This window comes from Pectinophora gossypiella, chromosome 11, assembly GCF_024362695.1.
Source record: "Pectinophora gossypiella chromosome 11, ilPecGoss1.1, whole genome shotgun sequence".
In the NCBI taxonomy this organism is placed as follows: domain Eukaryota; kingdom Metazoa; phylum Arthropoda; class Insecta; order Lepidoptera; family Gelechiidae; genus Pectinophora; species Pectinophora gossypiella.
In genome coordinates, this window is record NC_065414.1 from 10,422,642 (window position 1) to 10,446,360 (window position 23,719).

Here is a 23,719-nt window from a genome sequence, read left to right on the forward strand (position 1 = left end):
AAGGAAACCACTGCCAATTGAAACTAAACTTTCTGAGACACCTTACTATGTGCTAAATCCTTTAACACGCTTAAGTAACTAGTTCGAATATTGTCGCATCTTGAATACATTAAAGGTTTTGAGGAATAGGCCTTTAATGTTATCGATTAATGAATAATGAATGTTACACGTACGAGTGGGTTGGATTCGACTGTGTGATTGCTTCTATATTGACGTGGTACTTGAAACACATTTCTGTTCAAGTTGACCTACATTCTTTTCGTTCATTTATTCCAATTCAGCTTAACCATTAGCAATAGCAGAGCTAAATGTAATTCGATTTTATTCTCAATTTAACGTTTCAAGTTAAAAAAGCTGTTGTTTGGTTTTTCGTTTTGTAGTCGAGGTTTTGTAGGTTAGGAAAGAAAAATGCAACGTTTTAAACGGAATGAACGAACGAATGGTGGAAATTAGTAAACGATGATATTTTTAAAGTTCTTAACTTAAACAAGGACAGAATAAGATTGATGAATATAGCTAAAAAGACAAGAAAACGTCTGAAATGAGAAATCTCGGAGAAAAGAATTCGTTCTTATTGCGAGCATCCTCAATTTTGAGTTTCATGAAACGTTACTTCGTTCGTATAAAAATCTTCATTTATCTTATTGCCGTTCGCTACATCCAGTGATTCTTGTTGACCTCATTCCTTGTCTTTCAAGAGTCGTCTCTTTGTAATTTGTAGGTTCTTTCGTTTTTTTACGCTGTCGAAATATTCTGGGCTCAATTTTTTTCCACTTGCCACGTTCGCGCGATTGTGTTGCATTATAAAAGATGGCGGTAATAAGGATTTCTCGTTCGTTCGGTGTCGGGTTTCAGTCCGGTATGAAGTGTCAGCGTTTCAAAGCTTTCGCTTTGTCGTATTCGTTAATGTCACTCTGTTTAGTAATTGCTTTGCGGAGGTAATTTTATGCTTCGTTTTTAATTTGTACAAGAAAATTGCATGCTATATAAAATGTTATATACTTAAAACAGGTTTCTAAGTCAACCACGATAGCGCGTTACTTGTGTTATATCACTTCAGTCAAACAGACAGCTCGTTGAAGCTTCGGTACTTAGTTCATCTAGCAATTGTTGTACTTTTGATTACCCGGAGTAGAAATATAGTCGTTAGCTTATATTAGAATACACATAAGTCATCGTCGTTTGAATTTATTTACTTACAAAAATTCAAATTTAAAGGGTTAATATTAGACATCATCATCTCCCTAGCATTATCACATTTTTCACAGGGTCCGCTTACATAGTATGAAGATTTGACAGGTCTGGTGTTTTACAGAAGCGACTGCCTGACCTTCCAACTTAAAAAGAATTGTATTAGAGAGTTGTTTTTTATTTATGATTTGTCAAAGTCTCATTCTTACTGACACCTAATCGCGTAATTGCGAGCAAGACAAATATTCCGTGCACGCTTCCCCTAACTCCTTAGTTAAGTAAGACTCGAAGGGGGTGAGGTAAACCTAGCTCGGCGCCCGATACGAGTCAGTGCGGGGCGGAGAACTTACCGTTTTAAACGCAGTATTATTCTTTATTCTATGCTTTAAATATAAACATTCTGAAAAAATCTTCGGAATTATAATCCTGAGCATTTTAATAACGCTGGTGCGGATTTTCATGAAATAAAGATATAAATCTGTTCATAAAGCACGTTGTTTCATTCAACACAAACAAACGCAATAAACGTATACTAAAACTTAATACTTTATAGAACATTTCCGTGGAGTAGTTCGTAATAATCGCGTTCAAAATCCTTTCCAAGTGAGATCTTCCGTTTGGGTGACTTTTATTGCGTCCATTACGTGTTTCTAACGTTTATCCTCCAGCTAGATAGATATAAAGTAATCGATGGATGTGAAGTTCAATTGTGTTCGGGTCAATTCCCGTATACGTATTTAGATGTTGGGTATGTCCTTTTTGTATTCACTGTGAGGCTGTCGATAAGCATCGTTAGTGAAAGTTCTTGCATGAATTAGTAAGTAGGTGTTTTTATTTTTTATATAAGGTACACTGTCTACTATCGAAACTTAAAATATTTGCCAGAACTATCAAGGTTCATGAAGCCTGTGGCTGGGCTAAACGAATATCCGAATTAATTGGGTATTGAACGGAAATTGGTTTTGAATACGCGTGGGTAGATGTACAAATAAAATCGTGTTTAGGTGGTTCATGGCGCGTCGGTTTGCGGTATTAATCGCCATTATTGACGGTTTGAAATATCGCAACATTCGATTCTATCAAACGCCGTCTAAAACAAAAGTTAGCCGCGTGTAAACCGAAAACGAATTCTAAAAATGAACCCAAAGCAATCAATGTCCACTACAGATGCCCTCTTCAAACAGGCCAACACAAATACGTATCAAATTACAAGGCTCTAATTCTGCCGACGTGAAAATCGATAGTCTTTTTTTCACCACGAGAAAGGGTGTGAAAAAAGTCGTGCCAGTGAATGAAATGGACATGACTCGGCGCGACGGCAGTCGGTATAGCCTGGCCTTGATTATAATGTTCCAACGCTTTGTAGTTGCAACCGTGGTCGGTGTTGTTCCTAAATAGATGTCGCGCGAGAAAAATGAGATAGCTTTTTGTTGTTCGTGTTTTGTTTTTGCGTTCATGTGTCATGTCTGTCTGCCTAGTCCGACATCGGGCCGACAATGAATGGATTCTCTTTGAGGTCGTTGGAGGCACTTTGTGGGTAGTCGTTAAGCAACGTTGGTTGGCTCTGTGTTGATGGGTGACATTTAGAAGCGTTTGCGGTCAGATGCGTCGCTTTTGAAAGGCGTGTTAAGCGGTTGTGGCATTGCCGTATATGATAGTTGTTATGCCAATCAATGATTTGGAAACTATTGCAATTGGATTGACTACCTCAATGAAATCACCACAGTCTGGTGTCGCCTATGTTCATATTATATTGGTACCGCATATTTCTAGATTACTACAATTAGAACGTCTTGGAAAGTCATAATAATTTGATCTTAATTGATCCATCATAATATTTGATTTTAATCATAATAATTTGATCTTGGCAGAATAAGAGCTTTGTTATTCGATACGTGTTGGCTTGTGAGACGTGGTAGCACAGTTGGTAGAACCCTTGCTACTCACTTTGAGGTCGCCGGTTCAAATCCAGCACAGAGCTAAACCAATGATAGTCGAAAACCGACAGGCTGCCGCTTCTGTAAAAAACCGGACCTGTCAAATTTTCAGGTTAGGTAAGCGGACCCTGTGGAAAACGGTATAATGCTAGGGGGACGATGATAATAATTTGATCTTATTTTAAGTCTTGTCTCAAAGATTTTCCCGATCTTCTACTTAAGAGAACGGCGGTACGTTTCACCTCCTATCATATCAGTATAGGAAAGCTCTGTGAGGCGTGGGTACGTAATGCCATGCGATGAATGTAACTCTGCCTGCTCCAGTTCTGTTATGTATTTTATCATTTTTCTTTACCATTACTATCATCATTAACACTGTCATCTCATTATTCAGTATTGTCCTTGAGAATCATTACCGCATTCATTCTTTAACTAAAACTTCTAGACACGATAGGCTACGTAACTTATGCAACCTGCCTACCTACAAACTACCTAAAACTAATAACGCATATGGCACGAGGACGTGGAAATACTTATTACCCGATATATTGAATAAGTTGCCTAAAGACAAACAGACATACTTACTGACATAAAAACATGTAAACGTACTTACAAGAATTTATAATTGGGTCTAAAGATGTATCGTAATGTTATGATATTATTGTAACGAGGGAGCAATTTTCATACGCTTCTCGCATAAGCTTTATTCAGGCTTTTAGATAAGCGTCTTATACTGTGTAAATAAATAATTTGTAAAAGAGTTATGAAAAAAAAAGAGTATATGCCTCTATTATAAACTTAACCAATCCCTTCTTGAATCCTTTTGAAATCTGTTTGTCTGTCCCATTATCGGTTTAAAAAGCATTTCATTTCCTAGTAAACCTGCCCTCTCTGCCCGTCGCAGGTGGTATTCAACTCAGCGAATCGTTTCGGCGACGCCTCTCACTGTAAATCACCAGATAAACGCTGAACCGAGCGTCTGTTCTCGTTTGTCTCTGCAAATCAGAGAATACAGGCCCCACTATGTATTTTATGAGTACGGTATTTCGGAGGTTTAATCGAATGCCCGTAAAGGCAAGCTATTGATATCGGTGACGTAATTTATTAACGACTTGTCTGGAAACATCATCTCCCTAGCATTATTCCGTTTATCACAGGGTCCGCTTACCTAACCTGAAGATTTGACAGGTCCGGTTTTTTACAGAAGCGACTGCCTGTCTGACCTTCCGATCCGCGAAGGGAAAACCAGCTCATTACAGATTAGGTCACATATTATACATCCGAAAATGTATTTTTCGGGTATGTGAGTTTCCTCACGATGTTTTTCTTCATCGCTGAGCACGTGATTATCATTTACGATCCAAATTTCATTTAATTTTCAAATTTTATGATTCCTTCGTTGTCAAAACAAATTTGACAAATTTGTTTTTTTTTTCTTTTTGTCATAACGTGTTCTCTTGTCTGATACTGTGTGGTAAAACAAATCGTTAGACATTTACATTCATTAAAATCCATATTGCCTTTGGGATGTTTCTTTTTACGAGCAGTGGAAATTATGAAAATATACTTGCTCTGTGAAGACTATTACTTTAAAGAGTATACTTTTTATTGTTTGATTATATCAAGACTTATTTTTTTATATTTAAAACTGGACCTGTCAAATCTTCAGGTTAAGTAAACAGACCCTGTGGAAAACGGGATAATGCTACGGAGATAATGATATTTTAATATTTACTTAAAAATTAAATTAGCATAATGTTGAGTGTTCAGTTATTGTCAGTTAAAAATAAAGTCCAAAATTAGAAAAAGTACATAATTAAGAAGGGATATATAATTAGGTAATAGAAAAAAAAGTAAAATATTTAAATAAACTTTCATTTGAATCCAAATATAAAATCTTACTCTACTACTACTTCTAATCTTACTACTTACATCCACGTTCAAGTTACATCTCTTCTAAATTACCTAACCAAAGCAGATGTCGCCTGGAAACTAATGGCTCGTATTGGCACGTCTGTGCTCAGAGGTTGTAAATCACTTGATAACAGGGAAGACGGAATCTGTCAAAACAAATAAGGAAAGATAACTCTCCATTTTATTACGGTAGGATAATAATTCTTGAATCGAGTCCTCTGATTTACGAGGTGACAAATATAACGTTATCTCTACTCTCTCTCTCTCTCTCTCTCTCTATTTAAGAGCTGCGCTCTTGTCGGTGGTTATCTCTACTACTGAACTATAAAATAGCACGTTAGTCGTAGCAGTCGCGTAGTTATTACTACGGCGTAGCAGTGTTACGTAGTAATCGAACCGTTTGGATTCCCTCCGGTTTATTGCCACTTGATTCTAGAAAATCATCATAATGAAACTAAATTGGATTTATTTTAAGTAAAAAGAAATTTAATGAAATGTTTATAGGTATTTAATGTAAATCAAAGAGTTTAATGAATATTCAAGAAGTATTCTTGATCACTTACGGAACAAGGCAAGTGACTATAATTCCTGAACCTGCATTTAGGGCCCTTCATTTTTACGGTAACAACTTCCAAAACGTCTTTTCGTTTCATTTGAAATTATTTTGCTTCGCTTTATTTTGTTTCTTAAAAATAATAATTTATGATTAGAATTTTTACTACATACAGAGCTCTAAATATGTACACTAATTTGGTAACGGATTTGTGTCAGTTGTAGGTTCACTAAACTGTGTTTTGCGTATTTCAAAGTTGAAAATTATTCTCTAACCAGGGACGGTAATTAATTCATTTTACTTGAGCTTGAATGGGTAGTTGGTAACGCAGTTATCGCCTGTCAAAGTTTTGCACGCCACTTAAATAACTTACAAAAGCCATTTTCTTAACCTTCAGCAAATGCAAATTTAATTATTCCGTCATTTTTCCTCTTAAATTTATCAATTTAATATATACGTACACACACTCACAATAAAACAAACAACAAAAAAAAAATAAAGAAACACAGAAGAAATAATGATACACAGAAAAAAGTCAGCAGAGCCACAATAAGCAGGAAAAAACTGGCAGTAACTTTTGATACTTTTGATTGATGGATACGATTACTTGTCATTCATTCATTCATTGCATTTCATTTATTATTTATTTTATTATTTGTACATCATTTCCATATCTCGGGATAAAGGAATCCCGGACTTTTGGAAGGCGTGGGTGCGGCCATATTATTTATAAGCCGTATGCTAGATGATCAGCCTATTGCCAATATAATGGTCCATCCCAATTCCCAAAATTATAAAGGACGCAATCCTTGTGTTGATCTGAATTTGTAAGAGTTTATATAAACATAAATACGTACGTAAACTTACGCCCTTAATCCTTAATGGGGTGGGAAGAGCTATAAGTAATCGAAGACAACATGCAACCATCATTAATACGAAGATCTATGATGGATATGAACCTTATGGCGGCAAGTGATCAGCCTATTAGTCCTTTATGTTATAAACGACACAATCCCTCTGTCGGATTTTACGACACGCCCGGGAAAGGCAATTGAACGTTTTTTTATGTTTTTACTTCGCTCCCAGAACAGCATAGAAGCTAACTACTTATTAACTATTATTCCAAGCACACGTCCCAATATTGATATCAGCTCGCGACTATATTCCGATGGGGTAGTCATAGGTACATTGTAATGCCATATTTTCTTAAGTAAGTAGAGTTCGAGACCCTCAATTCGCAATTATTAAGAGGTATTTTATTTATAAATAGCGACTTTCCATCACTAGTAGATCTAAGTATCCACACTTCACCGAACATTCTGTTAGACCAACGTGATAGGTGGTGTGTCGTTTGGTTGTCCAGGTCGAGTAAAGTTTGTTAGTATAAAGTGCGCGTAAAATAAATTAGTAAGTCCGGTATCGGGGTTCTAACCGGTGCTCTCATTTGAGAAGCAAGTCTAAGCAAAAATATACCGTCTTCTGTAAAATTTTGCTCCAGGAGAGTAATAAATCGAATGCTTTAACAATTCCTCTATTGCCACGGTGACTGCAACCTCACAGATGCAGTTTTTGGCAACTGTTCAACTCCAGATGTTCACTCTACTGAATCGCATTCTGCGCTCATTCTGGATTTGTTGAGAAAATCATGAAGATAAATGATTAATTTACTATTTTTTTTTAAACATACAATGTTACTAAAACTAATCCAGGTCAAAAGGTTAATTTCTTGGTTTTATTAAGTAGATAACTAATTTTAGTAGCAAAATAACACAAGTTTTTGAGTTTACCAACCATGGTAGCAACCAATGCAGACGTGTCTGAAACATATTTGTGTAAGCGATAATCCCAAATGTGAATAACAATAAATAATATATTTTACTAACAAGAAATACATAAAGAAAAAAATATTCATTATGATAAAACTTAAAAGTACTTGCTTAGATATATATCGTTATTTAAATTACGCCAAATCTTGTTTTTGTGTCGATTGCTTTCATATTACATTTTTCATTCTAATCGTTTCAAATGTTTCGTCAAAATAGAACAAATTCACGAATGAACACTTTATAATGTGTGTGTAATTTTCCATAATATAAAATCTGCACAAAAATTAAGTAAGTACTATATTAAAATGCAATAATCATACTTAAAAGTAATAGAAAAATTGGGTCGTGTACTAGGTTCAAGATAAATTATAAAATTCTGATTACTAAATAAAGACAGATGTAGAAATAACGAAAAACATTTTCTTTTTCCTATTTAACTTATTTATGAATTTTAATCAAGGCAAACGTAATACTACAGTAGTTTTAGGCGGATGAGACGTTCGTTATGTAAAAATTGACGATTCAAAGTGTAACTATGTTACCTACTGAATAAAGATATTTTTTAATTTTTAATTTTTTTTACTCGTAATATGTCCGAATTTTTATCGTTTTTTCTATGACGTCACAGTGTGCTTTTTCATACAAATTCCATAGTAAATTTCTGTTTTGAGTAATAAGAAGAAGTAGTAAAATGAGTAAATAGTAATAAATAACTCAATCGGTTATTTACTTATTACTAGTTGGAAACTGGCCTATTGTTTTAACTGCAGTACTATATAAAACATATTTGGCAATTAAAATAAATATACACATAAAAGAAGAGACTCTACTAATTTTAATCTGTCGCATTTCACAGTATTTTATAAAATTGCAATATGGTTACCTCGTAAAAGTCGGTGTTTTCAGCAGACAGGAAGGTTGCAGCTGTTGGCATCAGTTCAACTCCAGATGTTCCTTCCAGATGGAAACATCACGGTTCTCAACATGAATGAACTTCACATTATGGCAGCCATTTTGAATTTCACTTATTTTACGGTAGTTATTAAACCATCCGCCGTTTCTGTCGCAAAATTCATGTTTTTTATTACTATACTTTCATATCTATACTTTTGCGATGGAAAATTCCTCTTGATATCAACTTAGAATCATGGACTCAATCATTCCTCAAAGATTTCGTTACGATGTTACTAACACCCGGTATATAATAAACCTATATACATCCCATTCCATCTGCTGGGCACAGGCCTCCCCTCGATCAACCGGAGAGTGTATGAATGTGGGACGGAGCGGGAAAGTAAACACTGAAGTCTATAACCCACTGTTTATCTTTAAATTATTTGAAAACGCACAGAATAAAATTAACATCTTAATATTCGAATTGGAGAAAAAAGCCTTCAGCGACGCGCACACTAGTCCTTCATTCCTCTTCAGTCCCTTTCTTTTTCATACCTCTCGCTCTTTCACTCTTATCAACCGTATACGTTTTAACTTATATCTTTTCTCTTTCACACACGTATGTTTTATCTCTGTCTCACATACCTGTCTCTCTCTTATTCGTTCATATCATATTATCTTACTCTTTTACCTACGCTTTCATACATCCCAATGAATCATACGCCACCTCGTTGCTCCACTGCGGGTTGGACATTGTCGAAATCACTTTGTGAGACTGTACTTTGTTTGGGAAGGACATTGCAGGTTGACTAAAGCATATACGATAACACTATCTTATTGCACACAAAAGGAAAACAATCACAACAGGCGACCAACGCGGGCGGGTCTACTCGAGATATTGAGTTTAGTTCCAGACGGAGGATATTCAATCACGGTTCATATTCACAACCGGTATTTCGCAAATATTTCACTCGAGTTAATTAGCACGGTTATTAGGTTTACAAATTCTCTCGTGTCGACCAATAATCCATCCCGAACCATTTTCCCACAATTCGTATCCGAGTGCTACCGTATTCGGGATTTATTTTACTGTCATGCTGATTCGCCGTTCCGGTTCGTCAAAATTATTTCGCTCTACTTTTTTTCGTTAATCGATTGGTTAGCTAGGTTGTATAATAATTGTGATTGTTCTTTCTTCATTTATGTATGGGACCACACAGAAAATAAAATAAAATAATAATAATAAAAATAATAAATAATAAAAAAATATATAATAAAAAATAAATATATAATAAATATTTTCTTTCTTTCTTTAGAAATGCGCCTCACGGTTTTATGCAAACTTTGCTCTCCGGCCAGCCTCAACGCTCGCCGTTGGCCGACATTTATTGTAGATTTGCTACAGATTACATTAATTGGTTGAAAAATATACTGTATGGGCCATCGTTATTTCCCTAGCATCATCCCGTTTTCCACAGGATCCACTTACCTAACCTGAAGATTTGACAAGTCCGCATTTTTACAGAAGCGATTGCCTGTCTGACCTTCCAACCCGCGAAGGGAAAACCAGCCCAATACAGGTTAAAAGTCACATACCTCTGAAAATGCATTTCTTGGGAATGTTGGTTTCTTCACGATGTTTTCCTTCACCAAGAAAATATACTGTATGGGTATTGTTTGGAAATGATCGGCGTAATTCAGCAACAAATGTCTGAATATTTTTAGATACTTAGTTATCAAATCATTACTTTTGAAAGGTTGTGATTTCTCCCCTAATCAACTTCCTCAACATGAGTTATGATGTCCAGAGTAATAAGCAACAGTATGGCACAGCATAAGCTCTCAAGCATATTCCCAGAGGTACCGTACATCTATCGCAAATATACACTAAGTACCGATGCTCTACCGAGCTTCCTGTTATACCAACATAATTTGCGGTGAGCCATATAATAGTGGCTAAGTTATTTACATATTTTGAGTATAGAAAAATCTCTAGTTTTTCTACACTTTCTTCTCAACCATACAATGGAACGTAATCTATTAACGAAAAGCATCACTTACTCAAACTACAGCTTTTATGTCATTTCTACTTTGTCCGTATTTTGTATGTGGTTGGACGAAATTAAATCTCTCGTTTGTAAAACGACATAAAAATGTTATGACTCTTCAAGGAAAACCGCTGTTAAAAAATTGATGACATTTTAAGAATTATTATCTCATGCATATTTAAGTGTAATAACGCTAAACTTACTTACGTAGCTAAGTTCTTCAAGTCGGATTTACGGAGTTTCACTAGATATAAATATTTCAATTCCGGTTATTTTTAGAAACCTTTATAAACCAATTATTTTAGTAGTCAGTTTATATCATTTTCGATTCTTCTTTATTCATTAAAAAAATTATTAATATCGAAATGTCTTTACTAAAGAATAGCAAAAAAATGCGGTATTTCTTAATTGACTCGGGATTTTAGATTATATCTATTAGAAAGTAATCCACCTAAGAAAGATCTTTTTAAACACAAGTTAAGTTGAGAGTGTTATGGGGACGAAGTTAGCCTCCGATTCTCAATAAATTATGCCTCTAAGTCCGACACAAACTACCCGGAGGCCATCTCATAAATTGTGAAACACTACCGCGTGAAGAATTTATAACTACCAACCCTGAGGGAAGAAATTGTATCGTAAAGAAGAGATTGTTTGCCAACCCTTATATTTTACACCCTATATGTTACTTTAACAGACTGTATGTAATTTAGAACGGTCACGCACCTTGTTAAAACTTTTAAGATGATACTGGTAGAATTTTGTGCTACTATTATACATAAATAAAATAAATAAAGGTACTTAAATTATTGTAGCAGAGTACAAACTTTGCACATACTGGCCTTTCTTTCTGACCGTCAATCATCTTAAATTTCAAAATTCTCATTACATTCCGCATTTTCTTTCATTTTGCGCTGACTCATTGCATCCCCGACTTTCATAAGAACAACATACTTAAATATATTGTATTACTTAGCTCTGGCCGTGCGCTCTTATTTTGGATTTAGATCTTATATCTAAGCATCGTTATAATTTGTTTGTGAAGTGTCGTTAATAAACTGGATATTCCTGTTGAATTTAAAACGTTATTTTTCGTCGTTATTACCAAAACTACTCTGCCGACACGTCGGGTCTCCATCCACACCCATCTCGCCGCATTGTATTTATCCTTTATTGCATGTTTTTATGAACTAAAAAGGTAAAGACCAATCGCTTATAGGTAAAACAGATTTTTACTAAGTGTTGGTATGGTTTAATTACATATTTTTTTGCCGTGACTGCATTTGAACGGCAGCGGTGTTAAACAAATATGAATAAAGGATTGTTATTCTCAATAACGCAATGTAATATTACGTTTTACGTCTATCGTGTGGGTTGCTGGGCTGGTGTCAGGGTTATATTGCGCCACCAAACAAGCAAACATGCGCCCCTGACATGACTTATGTAAGGACTAAGTACTTACATCAGTAAGTAGTAGCCGAGATCAACGGCTTCACGTGCCTTCTAAAGCATAGACCATCTTACTTTCCGACAAATGGGTAATCATCCTGTAATGTCCTAACCAAACTAGGACTCACAGATACAATTTTTTGATGTGACCACATCAGAATTCAATACCGAATAACAAAAATCATTATCATCATTCATTTAAGAGCAACGCTCTTACCAATGTAGCATTCTCCATTCTTGTCTATCAAAGGCCAATTCTTTCACTTCCTTATAAGACACGACGTTCACCTTCAATTTAATCTGTTCCATGTAAGCTCTTCTTGGTCTTCCCCTTCCTGTCTTTCCTTGCAGCTTCTATGATGTTTTTAGTAAATTCGTCGAGTCTTATTAAGTGAATCATCTTGCCTATTCTGTTTCCAATAACTTTCAATATTTGACTCTTTTCCTTTAATCTTACTAGCGCTTCCTCGTTAGTAATTCTGTTTGGCCAACTTATTCTTTCCATCCTCCTCAAACACTTATTCAAAGGCCAGAAAAATATTACAAAAATATTATTCGAATATTGCGTCAATATCCATAATCATCTATGAACAACTTCTATTATCTATGACCTTCAAAGCTTATTCGGGGACACGCGTATACTAATATTTTATTATCTTGAATTTAATATTCATAACTCGTAAAGACAAGAAGACAAGAAGTTCGTCTGTCTAAGGAGACTTTACTTCAGTAAATTTGTGTTCTTTTGTTCTCAAATGTGACAGACGATTAGGTATCTATTCTATGTAAACGAGTCACATTTGACTTTTTAAACTTTGTTTGATAGTGACTAATAGCTCACTCACGCGTAAACTTGAGTACTTAATATAGAATAGGTAGGTGTATATAAACAGACTATATACGTCGACTTTGTGAAAAACAGAATAACCCTTGGGAGATGATGATGATAAGACTGCCTTCTACTATGTGTGAATATGAAAAAAAAAGAAAAATGAAAATTATTTATTTCATATTGTCGTCTTGCAAAACTGGTTTTCACCCTAATCTATTGTGTTACAATTTGCCTTCCGTGACTTGTACATCTGCCTACCCAGTCAAGCATGCAAGGGCGTGAGTTTTGTCTGTCTGTTGAGGTAGCAACCTCAACTTGAGCGTTTAATTCAATTTAGTCAGCTTTACTACTTTCCTTTACTTCAAAGGCAAATTACAAGCTACCAGCGAACCTTTCAAAGATTTTCCGAAACACCCATTGAATGAAAATTCTTTAAACTTTCCTTGAAGAGGCTACAAATCCAATTAGTACTGAGCAAAACTTTGGGTGAGCTTTGGCCAGTCGCCAACGGTTTCAATCGTGGATTGCTTGGGAACTTTATGTTCTACTCCGGTCTATTGCCACTAATTTAGTTTGGGCGTCGTGAGGCGCAAGACAATCGCTCCGCAATTACTTTGCATTGTCTCGTTACTTCGGTTTCCTGGCTTATCGCACAGTGTTTTGTAGTCTTGTAAAAGAGAATGGTAGGTATAAAGTTAATTTTTTGTAGGAAGACGGCTTGCTATTGAGTTTGAGAATCGAAATTCTATCATCGACATTTTCATTTCGAAAGTTTGCCACACATAAACTGTGCTCTTTTCAAATACTGTTTTTATTGATACCAAATTAAAAACTAAATTTTTCTAACATACTTACTTATAGAATAAAACCCTTCCGCATTTACATAACAGCTCGCAGAAAACGTTTAGCCTTATTTCAATCATCATTTTCACTTTTACGAGCGTGTTAATCGGCAAATACCTTCAAAGCAAGACTAGCGATGCAAAAGTCTGGAACGTTTTAGGGATTACTTTGGGTCCCGCTGTCGCTAAGCTAAAGAGGTTTATCGAAAACCGATACGGGGTGGGAGGGCGTTGTGTATAGGAATCAAAACATTTGGTGGCCCAGATAATACATTGTTTATAGTATATTTAGCGTATCGGCTTCCCCCATGTTTACAGACACGACTTGGGCAAATGGACTTAGGACCAAGGACGCGGATGAAGGATAATGTAAAGGACACTTTGCAACGTATCGCTATTGGTGTATAGCTAATTGGTTTTGAATAAATAAGTAATGCTTCAATATTCAGGCATATTCTTGATAAGTAATCTTCCTAGTGCCGAAAGCTTCGAAAATTCATTTGAAACCTTTAATTAAAGCATAAAATCAGCACAAATTAAAACGTCAGGCCACCAAACCGGCATTGTAGTCGTAAATTAAAATCAATTCAACTGCTTTCGAAGTGCTCTAGAAAAACCATTCAGTTTTAATTCTTCGACCTTTTTTCAATGAGGAATGTTCGAATACGTCTTCATAGATTTTTGTGATTTGTGGCGAACGAACGTGGAATTTAATAACGAACATCATTTCCTATTTATTTATATTTCTGTTTAATATTATTCTCCCAAAAAAATTTAATCATATTACTAAACTTTTAATCATAGAACTAAAATTCGTTTTTGAATTAAATTTGGTGAAGCGAATAATTACTGTAATATGAACCTCTCGGTATTTCTGTTGGTATTCGGAGGCTTCGTTTATAGGATTCTATTAACATCAAAGCATACCTTGTTTATACGCTAGTCACGACGTACTGAGATCTCCGACCGTAGCTGTTTAGGGCAAAGACATTCTACACATGCCTGCCTCGTCTGTTTCTACTGGAATTTAGGTTATCGCTATGTGGAAATTGGTTTCACACAGTACCGCGGCATTCCTTCTCACATACAAAAACTTGAATAAACATTTTGACTCTTAGAGCTGCCCTGACTTTGTTCATTATTCCGATACAATTTGCTTAATGTGTCAGTATGTCCCAAGGGCCCACAATAATCCAGGGGTTTAATCTAAGCGAAGCGGTGGTCGGACCGGCGTTAATTTCCCCTCGTTCATCCCATTTCCTACCCTCGTCGGGAACGCCTTCCACCTCTGAGTCCTACTGCTCATGTGGAATCGAATTAGACTCGAACCGCTTAGCTGCCTCTGCTCGGGCATGTCAACCTCCTTTATCGTGAAATCACGATAACATTCAGCGAAACAGTTTTTTATTCACTACTAATATACAAGTTAAAATATATAATAGTTTGTCAAAGAGTTGACATGCTCTACCGAGGTATTATTCCCTTCCACTAATGTCCCCATCACTGGTGTGCACATAAGTATGCTTATGTCCAAACCAGTGATTTCCCACAGAGACTTAACGGCAATCCTTCTGTTACAGTAAAGTGATAAGTGCAAATCAAATTATATTTTTGATGTAAAATTATCAATTTCATTCCGTCGAAGTACAAAGTATACCTATAAAGTGAACGAATAAAGTAGATGTATAAAAGAAACAATGTATAGTGAAATCCGTGAGTGATAAAATGATAATTAAAAGGACTTTTAATGACACGGGACTGTTTAATGTGAAAAGTGTGAGAAACAAAACGATATGGGATGACTCATAGTGAAAAATGTTATGTGCAACCCTCTATCCGATCCGAAGATGATGCGCGATATTCACGACAGTGCTGGGGGAAGCGCAAGCGGCGGGATGGAGGAAAGCGAGGGCGGCGGGAGTGGGGCTGCCGAGATCGATATGGACGATTGCGGCTCCCTCGCCCTGCCGCCCGACCTTCCCCCTTACTCTGGAGATTACATCATCAGCGACTACATGGAACGCCTCGGCACTCGCCTCAATATTCTCGAGACGGAGCTCAAATACGCCTGGCGAGCACTCGATCTGCTCAGCCAGGAGTATGTCCGGATGTGGGAGCGCCTTGAAAGACTCGAAACTCTTCTCGCAGACCAACAGGGTGTCATATCAACATTACTCGACTTTTACACGTGTCGCACTGTCGCCTCAAGAGATCCGATGAGTAGACTTGAAGTCATTAGGGAAATTTTAGGAAATGGTACAGTCGAAGATGGCATAGAAGAAGGCTTGGATATAGGGCGGAGTACTGTGCTTATGGACCCTCAGGAAGAAGCTATGGAATCCAATGAAGAGTTTTACAAGAGCTTAAATCAAGCCTATCGAGACGATCTTGTATGTGAAGAGGCCTCTAGACCACCATCTCAGCTAGACATGATTTGGGAAGCACCAGAAGAAACAGAAATAGAAGTAATACCTGGAAGATCAAGTCAGATATATAGTGCAACAGATTACAAAGATTACTGTGGATTACAGGGAGGACCCGGTATTAGCGAAAGAGACCTGGTGCATTTATCTACATTAAGTACAATAGATCAAATGACTGTAGATAAATTACATGAATTAGATAGGCTGACAACCCAATTACACAAAGATTCGAGAGAGTTAAAAGACTTGAAAACTAGGCTTCTTAGTCCCGAATCAAAAGCAAAGCACGAGCGAGACATAGAAGCAAAAACTCTTGTTGAAGATGGAAACATTATAAACGAGCAGCTTAAAAATGTTTACTCGGGTAGTGAAAATTGGGGAATGAATGACATGATAAAGAGCTTTGATGACTTCATGTTAACGATGCCTAAAGAGTCTGTAAGAGAAAAATCTCCGTCTAGGTTGTCACTTACCGACACGTCAGCCACAGATAGAACGATGGAGTACCTATCTGCCACAATATCACCTCGAAGAAAATTTGTACCTGAAAGAACGACGACAGAACCTTACACGACAGTAACAGGTCGCCTAGCGTATAGTTCAGCGGTGGCTAATGCGGAAATAAATGCGGCTAAAGCCAATAAATCACCTAGTGCATTATCGAGAGACAGATTTGAATATAGCTCAACGTATCAATTATCTGATACTTCAAGACAAAGCTATTATTCAAGCAAATCATCAAGTCAGCAATTATCTGATATTTATAAGGCGGGAGATCAACATTCCCCTTTGTCTATACATGAAATTTATAATGGGCCTGCAGACAATAGGCTTGAATTAAGCTACGAAGAAAACAGATTAGTTAAGTCTCCCAGTCCACCCCCTCCAGCACCCCCTAATGGCGCGGATTTGTTTGCGGTCATCGGAAATAATAATGACGCGTTAACTGCTCATCAATCTACATTATCAACTGGCACTCTTCCGGTTGACGCCATGCGATTGAGTCCACGGTCACCAAAATCTCCTAAAACTTCCCCGAAACACGTTAAAAGAGACACGACGAACATCGTTGCAGCAAAATCCGACTCCGGTTTGTCTTCAATGAGTGGGTGGTCTAGTTTAGAAAAAAGTCCAGGTTCTCCTAAAACTGGAAGAACAGCGCATGGAACTCATGATTCTCATAAAATGAGAATTTCTCCACCACAATCTGTTCAAAGAATGGGGTTTGAAGTGGATACGAAACCGTACTTAGAAACACTTGTTGATTCTTACGCTTACGATAATAAAAGTGTAAAAAGTGATTACAACTTGAAAAAAATTGATCACATATCAAAAGAAATTAGTGCTAGAGATTTGAGTAAATTACAAGGAAAAGTGGACACCTCATTTCTCAAAAGCGATATTCCTTTTTCGATTGCCGGCCCAAGTACGCAAATAAGTAATATGAGCGAATACTATTATGGAAACGAAGCTCCTTCAATATATTCTGTGGCTGGAAACAGGCAAGCAATATTTACTACTGTTTATAGCACGCCAAGAGGAATGTTATCTGAAGACAGGAGTTTTTCCGAATTATTAGATAGGAATGAAATTGCCGAATCTGTTGCGAGAGTACCACCACCAGATTCTTATCCCCCTGAACCAAGTTATCATGCCCAAACAGTTGTAATGTCGGCGGCAAATGCCAAAAGGACTCTTACTAGAGCAAACACAATGGGAGCTGGTGACCCCCATTTTTACCAAAATGGTTATAAAGTGGCAGGTCACAGAGGAGCATACCCTCAGGGTAATCTTACAGACGCTTTGTCATACTATCCAACTTCGAGCAGATATGATTCACCTAAGCGGACTTCATTAGAAGATCAGCTTTCCTGGCAAGGCGGTAGTAGATCACCTACTAGTTCAATGGAAACGTCTAGCCTTAAATCACATTCACTAAGCATTACTGAAAGGAAACAATTTCAAAATCAACTACAACAAGAATATTTTAAACAACAACAATACGACCAGCGGAATGGTAATATTATGTACGAAAATCAGGCATTTGAGAAACAAATGGCATCAGAACATTTAAGGAAAGAACAATTTGTAGACTCAACTGGCGTTTTAGTTTCAGAATCTGGATACTTATCTATTTCCTCCAACTTGAAAGGAAAAGCCCAAGATAAACAAATAAAGAAACCAAAACGAACATCATCTTTAAAATCCGCCATGTCTTCCGTCAGTCAATGGCTACCAGACATACACCTTCCTAAGAAACACAGATCTCATTCATTACCTTCAGGTGTTGATGCAGTTGAACAACAACAACAAGAAAAGACGCTTAAAGAAAGATTGCTGTCTGCTCAAAGAAGAAAGAAGAAATACCACTTGGTCGCGTCTATGTCTGGTTTACTACAAAAAGCTAGACGGAAACATCAGGCTAGCCATCAATCTTTATCAGACCCTGAGACATCTGAAACCGAATGGTCTGGAGGTCGATCGAGTGCTCAGTCTGAAGACAGTGACAGTGTATTTTCTGATTCAGCGCATGAAGGTAACATGTTCGCAAAAGTGCCACCAAAACCAAAGCAAAGAAAAGTTAATAATCAAGACATAGTTGAACAACAGCAAATGTTACAAGAAAGGCAACAACAAGGCTTAGATTTTCACGAAGAAGAGGTTGAAGGTGAGCTTGAAGAAATGGATAAATTTACTGGAGTCCCTGCCGCATTACCAAGGGATAAGAGTGACGACATTGACTATCATTTTGCTCGTGTATCTCAAATGAAGAAGGATAATATTAGTGAAATAGAGAAGTTGGATATTGATACAGATATATCAAATGTTGATTTATTTGAAGATGATAATAAAGAAGACAACCAATCACCAGCTTCACTATTTGCCACAATCGGTGATGTTAAAAAGGCATCAGCAAGTTCGGATGAAGGTGTAAACGAAAACGGTAAGTCCTATAATGGAAGTTCACAAGAATTTGCGGTATCACGAGCTCTAGGAAAGTACAGACTTCGAAAGTCTACATCCGTATCTGACGAACAAATAGATGACACTTCTCCTCCTAAAGTTGAACAAGACCAACAAGACAAACTTAGCGAGGATTTTTCTTTACAAAGCGTGAAGGAAAAACGAGTGCGTAAACAAAGCACTCCAGAAATAATAAGCAGTGCTGTACCTGAAGAAGTGTCAACTTTACCAGAAAGAAGTCCATCTATTCAAAGTACTCGTGGTATTCCACAAAATAAATTCCAACCACGACATCAACAAAGTTTGGAAATACCAAATAAACATGATGATGACGATAGTAGAAGTACACATTCTTGGAGAAGTGGTTCGCGAGTGTCTTCACGAAGACAAAGTACAGAAGACAGCATCGACTCAGAAGATGAATGGTACTGTTATGAGCTTAGAAAGTTAGAAGAAATGGAGCATCAATCCCAATTGGAACAGGAAAGGCAAGACACATTAGCGGAAGAGCCAGAATTTGAATTACTGGAGGAACCAGATGACAATTTAAAAGAAAAGATGGGCCTTGTTCTAAGAGAGTTGAGGCTGAAAACAGCGAATGTCAAACAAAAATGTGACGAACCTCCAGTTCAAGAAACGTGGAAAGAGGTTACAACGTTTCCAGCTATGGGTGAAACTCCTGATGACAGAGTTCAAGAAGAAGAAGAATATGAAGAGGAAAAGTCGTTTGAAGATTCAGGTTCAGGTGAAACTTCAGGGCCTGACAGTCCAGTCCAGAGTGGCGACGAGTTAGATGAGGATTACGATATACCTCAGATACAGGAAAGGCCTCCACCGACCCAGGAGCCACCGCAGCAGTCGCAAGACGCAGCAGTCGGTGGTGTAGGCAGTAAATGGAAGCTCCTCAAAGCTTTGAAGGATCGCAAAGCTGAAGAGAAGACTTCCTCGGAAACACCCGCCGCGACTCCGTCCTCCACCGAGAAGGATAAAGTCAGTGCAGGTGTAAGTTATCTTATGCAAAAGTTTCATGAAATTAGAGTTAAGAGTTAATCATACTATTAAATTTAGAATGTAACCGCAGATGACATGACACTGTTCTGAAAGTAAAACTAATAGTTAGACTGATATTACTCTATGCCATTGCAAACGTTGTTTAACCTGCTTTTCAATTATTACGTGCATAGTATAGCTGTAGGGTGTGTATTTTATAGTTACTGTTATGTACTCCGAACGACCTACTTCCAACAAAAACGTATGACATGATAAATAAATATCTGTTATACGATTTTATGAACGCAATACATTTTAAATATCTTCTTAAAAAATGGCAAATAAAAATCATTAAAAAAACATTTTACACAGAGAATTACTATGCAGTGGTTGTGAATTTAACCATAATTTTACTCACAACATTATTCATACAAATTCTTACCTGATGAAATTACAGATAGGTGCTCTTAATATACAAACTACTTATATTATTTACCGTTAATGCTCTTTCTTGATTGAGGCAATAATTAGATATAACCTCCGCAATAGGTGTTAAGATCTTTCTATATAGTACGAATTTTTATATGAAGCTTAATAAAATACTCAACAATGAATATACAATTTTTAATGAAAACTTGTTTTAAATATACTCAATGATAATCTTGATATATGTAAACAAGTACTCAGTATTATAATTAATGTGTTGGTTGCTTGTAAAGTATTAATTGACTATGTTAGATGAGAATCAGCCATCTTTATATCGATTTTCACTCATTATTAACAATTATATCGAAAGGTACCCTCGCAGGGAGCATTTAACGTACAAAGCTCATAAACTCATCGTCATATCATCTCATATCATGAAAATCAGATAAATGTTCCTTTATTGAAAGGTAATTTAGGAAACGAAACGTCTCTGTGATTTGTATACCTGTTGATTCGCGGCCATTAATAAAATAGAAGGAAAACTATTCTCAGAGATAATAGATGTATTGATCAAAACTTCTTTCACTTCTATTTTTTGCTCGTGATCGGAGTAAAATGAAACTCTTTCGTAGCAACCATATGGGACGCGAGTAAACTGTGACAAGGTTTCATCTGATAAAGATAGTTCTGGATATAGTTACATACTTTCGTAACAAACTTGTTCTTGATTCCAGTTACTGTGATCAGGTTCTATCAGAGATAGACAGCAGAGCAGCCCTTGTTTTATAATAACGCAAAAGTATTTGACTTTTTGCTTTTTTATTTATTATGATCTTCTATCGTGTGGGTTGTGAGGTGAAGTACCAACCTCATCAACCCTGGTGTCAGGGTTACTATTGAGCCGTCAAAGGCCTCTGACATGGCTCATGTAACGACTACTTACTTACATCAGTATCTTAATTATCATAATTTATTATGATGATTATACAGCATACAAACACAGAGATGTTTCTTTTAATCAAACGCGTGTTAAATGTTACATCTCACAAAAAGTATAATTAAATCATAACGTATTTTATCTAGAAATCACACGGCTTAGGTAATCGTATAGCTATTTACACTTACATTATAAAAGATAGCTGGCACTTTATGTACTAACATATTTAGCGAAAGATTAGATGTTGAACAATATTATGTAGTGTAATGTTATAATTATAAAATCGCAAGTTGCAAAGTTTCTTTAAAACATTTGCAATACAATATTATCCACAGAGGCAGTGCAAAATGGGATTAGTTAGGTCGGGATTATCAATTCATGGCATTCACGTTTTCTCATATTACAAATAATTGAAGAATTGCCCATTATCATTATTGTTGATTATAATATGTATATAAAATACGTTGTTGTATATTAATTCTCCATGTTATAGTACGTTTACGTTACTGTTAATTAAAATATAAGTGTTTCGATGAAATTTTCATACTCAAAATACTATATAGAAGTCGGCGGCGTCATAAATGAATAAGAAACCTAAAGTACCCTTTTAAAACCAATAAGACTACTTCATTGGTTTAGTCAGTAAGTTTGCCTTTAACATAATTTGTGTTATGGGCACTATTCCCACCAATAATATCCATACAAATGTGTTTGATATAACTAAATTTTTGTTTTAAACTTTAGAAATATCTGAAAAACTAAAATTTGGATTTTTTCTGTTCATTCTTAACCTGATTCTTATTAATAAGAAAAAGTATTATATTATAGACGCCACGCTAATGAGGTTAAATGAAAAATTGATCGAAGCGTTAAATACTATATACAATATTGTTAATCGATGTTATTTTTTTAATGAATAAATGTTAGCTTTTTGTTTTATTTTTTAATTCTTATTTTAATTGTTGTTTTTTTTTGTTTTTAGAATGGCTCCGGCGGGTTCAGCGACCAAAGCGGAAGAGGAAATGGGTATGTGAACATAATTATTGTACTAAAACTTTTATTCAAGGTCTATCGAATGGACTGGTAATACGCATTATAATTATCACAATAACTAGAAGGACGAAGGAAGGGAAGATGTTGCCAAAAAGGTCAATTGTATTCTAAAAAAAATAGATTAATAAAAACAAATGAATTGTTTGAATATTTCATTACTAGTTAAGGAACTAAAAGTATATAAAGCTACTCTGGTCGCTTAGTAAACAATTCAGAAAGAACTGCTTCTATGACATGACGTGAATATTTAAGCCGACAGACCTTGACCTTTGAAATCGTTTTTAGGCATCCTGGAGATAATCCGTTCTACAGCAACATCGACAGTATGCCTGACATTAGGCCTAGAAGGAAATCCATCCCCCTCGTCTCTGAACTTGTAAGTACATTCCTTTTCTACTCCAACAACCCAAAATTCAATATTAAAATCCGATGGAACTTTGATCTTTTTTCTTGGGCCGGTTTCAATATCTACCTAGTGCTCACGGGAATTATCAATTCCCTTTTGTACGTATACGGTGGATATTTGAATTCGGTCGTAAATGTATACAGCAGGACAGAGTCGATTTTAGGGTGATAAAAACAGTCCGATTTGAGTGCGACTAAATTATGCAAGTTCACTTCGTCGCTGAATTTAAATAAGCAGAGCACCTTGCGACAAGATTTCGCCCGCTCGAATGTATTTTTGACTCGGCCCAGAAAATATTGCTATGCTTAGTGCTAGAATTTCCGAAAAATGTTCTTGTACGCTCAGTAAAATTTGAAAGAACTTGACTATCATTAATCTTCTTCCACTATTGACCCTCAAATAGACACATTCAGATGAATCCAAAAACCTTTGACCTTAGGACCCTAAAACCGACCCTGTGCATAAACGTACGCTTCCTGAAGCTTAGTAAATATTAGGCGCGTAATAAATGTTTTCTTCTATACAGAAAATTTCCATATTATATGTTACGAACAATTTATGGGGAAGTCGTGAATGAGAATTCTTCTTTGGCTTTTATTACACTATAATTCAAGGATCCCGTGTTCTCTAGTAGTTATAACATCCTCATACATTGTTCAGAAATCTATTCAAAAAAAAGATAAAAGAAATCTACTAATATCCTTCTTTATTGATGTATCTGCTACCTGTTATATGTGTCTCCCTTCTATAACACTTAGGCCTTTAAAACCTATTGTTAGATGGCCTTTAACCTACACCAAGTAAGACTAGGTCTCACCAGATCGCCATAGCGGAACCATAGAAGCCAAGCGACACTTATTCCTGATGAAAATTAATAATATCATTGCATTTTACCCCTTACCATGGACCCGCAGGTTCTCAAGGTATTACTATCCCAATAACACGTACTTTTTCTATGCATGTGACTGAAACATCAGTTGAAAGGAAAAGGATGTCACCATAATAGAAAACGACATTCCTTTTACCTTTTACCTGAT

At 36.2% G+C, this 23,719-nt stretch overlaps 1 protein-coding gene across 7 annotated transcripts in view; it reads left to right on the forward strand.

Moving 5' to 3' along the window:
• Nucleotides 1-23,719, forward strand: part of LOC126370515 (protein unc-13 homolog A) — a 103,619-nt gene that overhangs the window by 12,603 nt on the left and 67,297 nt on the right. For 5 of the 7 annotated variants that reach the window (XM_050015381.1, XM_050015379.1, XM_050015384.1 and 2 more), the window contains exons 2-4: nt 15,064-19,872; nt 22,206-22,249; nt 22,562-22,652. In XM_050015381.1, coding sequence (XP_049871338.1) covers nt 15,304-19,872; nt 22,206-22,249; nt 22,562-22,652 — 4,704 coding nt within the window. In that variant the 5' untranslated portion in view covers nt 15,064-15,303. Of the gene's footprint in view, nt 1-14,754; nt 19,873-22,205; nt 22,250-22,561; nt 22,653-23,719 lie in introns of those variants that run through there. The other 2 variants (XM_050015383.1, XM_050015380.1) reach the window with 2 other exon arrangements.